Raw genomic sequence first — 6,000 nt, forward strand, 5'->3', positions numbered from 1 at the left:
TTAGGGAAAATGGATATTTCGGGCATTTCAGGCATAGAAAATAATTGGGCAAAGATGCAGAGCTGCGAGATAGTATGTCCTGTGAGAAACATCAAGAAGACCAATTTGCCTGGATTATAGAAAGTGTGAAAAGAAATAATGTATAATAAGCCCATAATTTCAGTTAAACATCTAAAATATTTTCATTTTAGACAGTACATGGTCTTAGAAACAGAAAAATGGGTTTGAATTCTGTCTTATATCCTTACTGAACCGTGTAACCCTGAACAAGTACTTAACCTCTCAGGTTGTTGGGAAGAACAAATGAAGTAACCTATGAAGTGTTTTGCAAACCTTAATATATTATAAAAATAGTGGCTACAGTTCCATACATGTTTAAGCAATCATGGATATATCTATAATAGTTGTTTTTTTTCCTAGAATAATTCAGAGTTACATCTTACGAGAAGAAGCAGGCACACTGTCATCAGAGGCATCAGATTTTAACAAGGTCCATTTGAGTAGAAGAGGAGGCATCATGGCATCCTTGTATACTTCCCATCCAGCTGACAGTGGACTGACATTAGAACTGTCCTTGGAGATCAACAGAAAATTACAGGCTGTTTTGGAGGATACATTACTTAAAAACATTACTTTGAAGGTATTGATTATTTTTCATAAATTTTCATTCAATCTTAAAAATGTATTACCCTAAAAACCTACTTAATGGTAGATTTCTTCTGTAAAATAACACAACTTTTTATACCAGAGGGTAGAAATTCATTTTAAGGTTTATTTTTCTCCCTCATGTGTCCACATTTTTAAAAAATCACTATTTTTAAATAAGGTGAATAATAACTATAGGATGATTTAGAAGAGAAGAAATCTGTTGAACTCCTATGAAATAGATTAGATTATAGCTGAAATTTTCTATTTAGAGTTTATTGGATTTTATTACTTTTATATTTGTTAATTGTGGACAGATTTTGATCTCTGATCTGCAAATATAAGTAATTACTAAAGTAAATGATGATGATTGTAAATAAGCAAAATATTATGTGCTACAGATTTTGTTTTGAATTGTTGTGCTATTCTTTCTGCTACAGCAGATGATCTTCTTGAGCTTTGACATTCATTAATGAGTTTAAAAGCCAATAAATTCCTTGTGCGTTATCAGTTACCACAGCATTCCCTCAGTCAGATTATCATGTTTGTTTAAAATGGACAGTTCTTCACTAAGCATAGAATATTTCCCTATTTCTTAACAAAATTAAGCTTAGGGTTCAGTGGGAAAAATACATGAGTTTAGTAGGGAAAAATTTCTGAATGAATTCTTTATTTGTGTGAGTTAATATTTCTTGTTTTTTTTTCTTCCCATTTTATAAACTTAAAAATAAAAGGAAAATCTGCAAACACTAGGAACAGAAATAGAACGTCTTATTAAACACCAGCATGAACTAGAACAGAGGACGAAGCAAACATAACAGAAAGCTCTTGCATAGTAAACAGACAAAAGCTGCAGAAGGAGCAGGTGCTACAGACCTCAGTGGCATTTTGAAGTTTTTCTTATGATCTGTGTGTCAATCAGAGAAAGTGTGTTTTACCTGTTCGATACCAATTTAAGTCATAACTGAACTTTTGATATGGCCCATCCTTGCTATTCTCTGACCATTTGAATGAGTTGCTGTGTGTACTGTAAGTAGCGTAAGCTTCCAGATTTTAATTGTTTGCACTGTGGAATATAACATCCTATTAATGATGAATTTTAAAAAAAGATTGTTTAATTTGCTAATAGTCATATCAGATGCTGAAGAATACTACAAGGGCTTTCAAACACTATTTTTCCATCTCTCTTCCCATTAATATGCCTTATGTATCAAATGTGATTCAGCCTTTTAAAAATATGCATGAAAAGACAGGTATTAACAACCATTCATTAATATGCACTTTCTTCCTCTAAAATGAGCTGAACACAAATAACTAACACTTTAACTTTGGAAATTTTATTACACTTAGCCATGTATATTAGGATATGTGTTTGGTTATGTGACTTGATTTTAAAATTGATATTTGAAGTGGAATGGAAAAGTTAGTTAGTGATAATGTGTGTAGTATACCCAGAAAAGTTCAGACACTCTTTCTTCTAAAACTATTTCCTTTTTTTTCCTAGCTCCCATGTGTGCTTCATTGTATTGAAATGTTTCTCATTTTCACACATTTCTTTTGGTTGTTAGCTAAATTGTTTCCTAGAATTCATTTCCATAAAACTAATTCCCCATAGTGTGTTTTGAGAAGATTTTTTTATCAACTGACATCCAGATTTTAAAACTGACTGAGTCTTTAGATCACCAGACTATTTTAAAAGCTGTGATGATATAATAAAAAAAAAAAATGGTAATAATGTTTAGGATTCAAGTCCCAAGGGAAAAAACAGCATTGTTAAGTTTTATCAAGACTTTTTTATTTGAATACTATTCCTTTCCATTGTTAGATCCATTTTTTATTGTAGATTATAGCATCATTCCTCAAAAATTAATTATATTTTTATTTAAAATTCACAATCATCTCTATGTAACCAAAGGACTTTTAGAGCCAAATGCATATACTTATTGAGAGATTTTCCTATATTTATTTAAAATGTGCATTTAATTTTTATGAATGGTATCAATGTAATTCTTATATGAATTCCTTTAGGGCAGGGAGCATTTTTTATTTATCTGCATTTTCCCCCATGCCTGGTACAGTGCTTTGCATAATAGGCATTTAATGTTCAGTGTTCGTTAAATATTTTCACTTGTCAAGATGCTACTTAAATTTGCTCTCATCTCTTAAAATTCATTTGTGCATTTGTATATGTATATTTCATTACATTTAGATCATTGTTGTAATACAATGTCTTGGCAAATGCTTGGTGGTTGTAACTGTTAAAATGATAAGTTTTTGTTTAATTTCAATTTTTTTTAAAGGGAAATGGATCTCTGTAAAGTCTGGTTATTGCCACTGGAAGTTTTTTCTTTTAAGAAAATTGAATTCACAAAGTTGGGTCCATTATAGTAACATTTCTGTAATTTGTTCTAAAATTTTAGTATTAATTTGACAATGTTGCAAAAAGAAATGTGCTTAAATAAGGGGTGTTCAAGTGTTAAATTTCGTATGGTTTATAATTTCTGTACATTTAGTTCTTGCATTCAACATATACCAACTTCCATTCAAAAATTTAAAAAATTAAATTCAATGAAGATTGTTTATGTTATCTGAGAATTAGTATTGATATACCATAATGTGTCTTATTTTTCATATGTGTAATTTATGAAAGAAAAGATGAATAATCATATAGGGTAAGTGCAATCATTTTTCTTCCTCCCCACCCCCATTATTCTTTTGGACCTTCATTGACACTCCTAATGACTACTTAAAAGTTGTAGCCATTTTTTACTCCTGTGCAAATAAACCATGCTTGACTTGTCATATAGATGAGTATCTGTAAGAAACAATTTTTGTTTTCTTTTCTTCATATATGAATAAATATTTAGGAGATCATTATAAATATATGTCCATTTTTTGCTGTGTAGATAAGCTTTTAAATTTATACATTTATCAGAGATAAAAATTCACCCAGTATTTATGTCTGCATATCCTTTTGGAGAAATCTTACTAGAAAGTTAGTTTTTGAAAGAAAGTCATTAGAAAGTATATGTTGAGCACATTCATATTTCTAATATAAGTACAAGTAGAAATCTTTTGAAAAATTTTTTTTACCTTTTCTTGTTTTAAATACTATATATACACTACAGCTTTGTATGTCTAGATTAGGATGGAGCAAACCAGGGCATACAAAATACAGATACTCCCAACTAGATATTTGGCTATATAGAGGAGTGGATTTATACCTTATTCCCTATGTAAGCAAGTGCAGTAGGATTTTTATAAACTGTTATAATTTTAAATATATGGGAAAGGACCAGGAAGGAAAGACAGTCCAGAGATTTGGAAAAATAATGTGTATCATATGCTCTTAAAAATCATATTTATTAAAGATTCAATACATTAGTATCTTCAGCCTAGCTATCAGTATTTTAGGTTCTTTGGGTAGTAAGAAAGTGTTCATATGTACAATGTTACCACATCTTAAAAAGTGAACATAAAGTATTAAATTATTAACAAGTTTTCCTGTAGTAATTCAATTCTCAATCCCTCAGCCTAAGTTTGAGAATTTAAAATGGAAGATTTAGTATCAGGGTAAAAGACTTGGAATAGTTTTTGATTGATTTCCCTAATTAAACAATGTCTTTTTTTTTTAAAGTGCCCTATTTTCTAATTAACTAATCCTGTGCAGTTTGGAGTTTTTTGGTGTGTGCATTTATATATGTGGTTTGTTTATAGGAATCACACACATAATTATTTCAATATCTAATAATTTTTTTAACCATAGGTGGGTCATTGATTAATGAATACAGTTCATGGAAATAGCTTCAGGATGTCTTATTTTTAGAAGCTGTTTCAAGGGTAATTGCTGTACAATTCAGTTTTGTCAAGCTGATCAAGCCAAGGGATTGATAAGAATAACCAAAGATACTAATTTAGTTTTATATTTTCAGTAATTCAGTTCTAAGGACATCTGTTATAAATAACATGACCCTTTGTAACAGGTTAGGGAAATGTTAGTCCATGTGTGAAATTGAGTGACCCAATGATGCTTTGGGGAAATTATTATTATCATTATTTTTGTTTTTAGGAATGCTTAGTATTATCAAAATAGAATTGACCATAATTTGATACTAATTTATTTTTTCCTTTTAAAAAAATAAAACATATGGCATTAAATTTCTAGTAAAGTTTTTAGATTCCTAATGCCAACTGGTATTGCTGACAAATGCATCTAATTATGTTGAAATATGTCAGTTTCTTAAGCAAAAAAAAAATTCCCTTTTACACTATGTCTAAATTCCTTCCAGATTATAAAGTTTTACATGTAAATGTAAAGCTAAATTTAACCAAACAAAATATTTAGACTATGTTAATATTTTAAGTATTCCATGGCACCCTGGTGAAAATCTTTTATAGGTCATCTTTTCGTTCACTGTGATTTTACTGTCCTTGTGCATATTGACTCTGGTGACTTTTTTTTCCTCAATAAGTTTAAGAACAAAACTCATGACATTTAGGAACACTGCTCTTTTAAAAATCTTTGTTGCCAGTTGGTGGCACTATTGACCAGAATTTCAATAGATAATTAATTGAAAATGTCTCCAAATATGAAGATTGTTGAACAAAATGATTAAGTGATCGTTATAGCTATATAGTAGAAAAGTATTTTTATTCCAGAATGGAAAAAATTTCTTTGTGTTCATTGTCTGCCGTGGTGAAATTTGTTTAAATTTCTGAATATGTGCATAGTTTCTTTGATTTCATTAAAATATTAATTTTGTAGATATGATTCTGTATAAAAGAAGTTTTTCAAGAAGTCATAAGGTCACACTGTATATATTGTACTATTAAAAAGAAAACATCAGCTACCATCCTGTAATTTATTGGTATTTCGACTCTTTCTTTATACTTCTATTTGATTACTCTTTAGAACTTATCTTTGGGGGCGGCTAGGTCGTGCAGTGGATAAAGCACGGGCCCTGGAATCAGGAGTACTTGGGTTCAAATCCGGTCTCAGACACTTAATAATTACCTAGCTTGTGTGGCCTTTGGAAGCCACTTAACCCCATTTTGCCTTGCAAAAACCTTAAAAAAAAAGAATTTATTTTCTAGGTCAATTCATACTTCTTAAAAATTGATTTTTTTTAAAACCAGATTTAAAATTTTCTCTGTTCCTTACTTAGAAATGGCCCCTTCGAAACAGCCAATAGAAACCATAGAGATCATCTATTCCAAAACTGAGGTTAAATAATGTGCCAACAGCACAATCAGATCTCTTTAGGGCTTCTAGTCTGGTGCCCTCTTCTCTTTCACTTGATATACTTCTCAGTGTCAATGAGCAATAAGTAAATTAAGTTCTAGACTGCCAAGCAG

General features: G+C 30.2%; 1 protein-coding gene across 4 annotated transcripts in view; it reads left to right on the plus strand.

The window, feature by feature from the left end:
* Positions 1-5,506, plus strand: part of CCDC186 (coiled-coil domain containing 186) — a 50,213-nt gene extending 44,707 nt beyond the window's left edge. For all 4 annotated transcript variants that reach the window (XM_074233638.1, XM_074233639.1, XM_074233637.1 and 1 more), the window contains 2 exons: positions 421-640; positions 1,380-5,506. In XM_074233638.1, coding sequence (XP_074089739.1) covers positions 421-640; positions 1,380-1,463 — 304 coding nt within the window. In that variant the 3' untranslated portion in view covers positions 1,464-5,506. The remainder of the gene's footprint in view (positions 1-420; positions 641-1,379) is intronic.
* Positions 5,507-6,000: the final 494 nt, after the last annotated feature.

This window comes from Macrotis lagotis, chromosome 4 (assembly GCF_037893015.1).
Source record: "Macrotis lagotis isolate mMagLag1 chromosome 4, bilby.v1.9.chrom.fasta, whole genome shotgun sequence".
Classification (NCBI taxonomy): domain Eukaryota; kingdom Metazoa; phylum Chordata; class Mammalia; order Peramelemorphia; family Peramelidae; genus Macrotis; species Macrotis lagotis.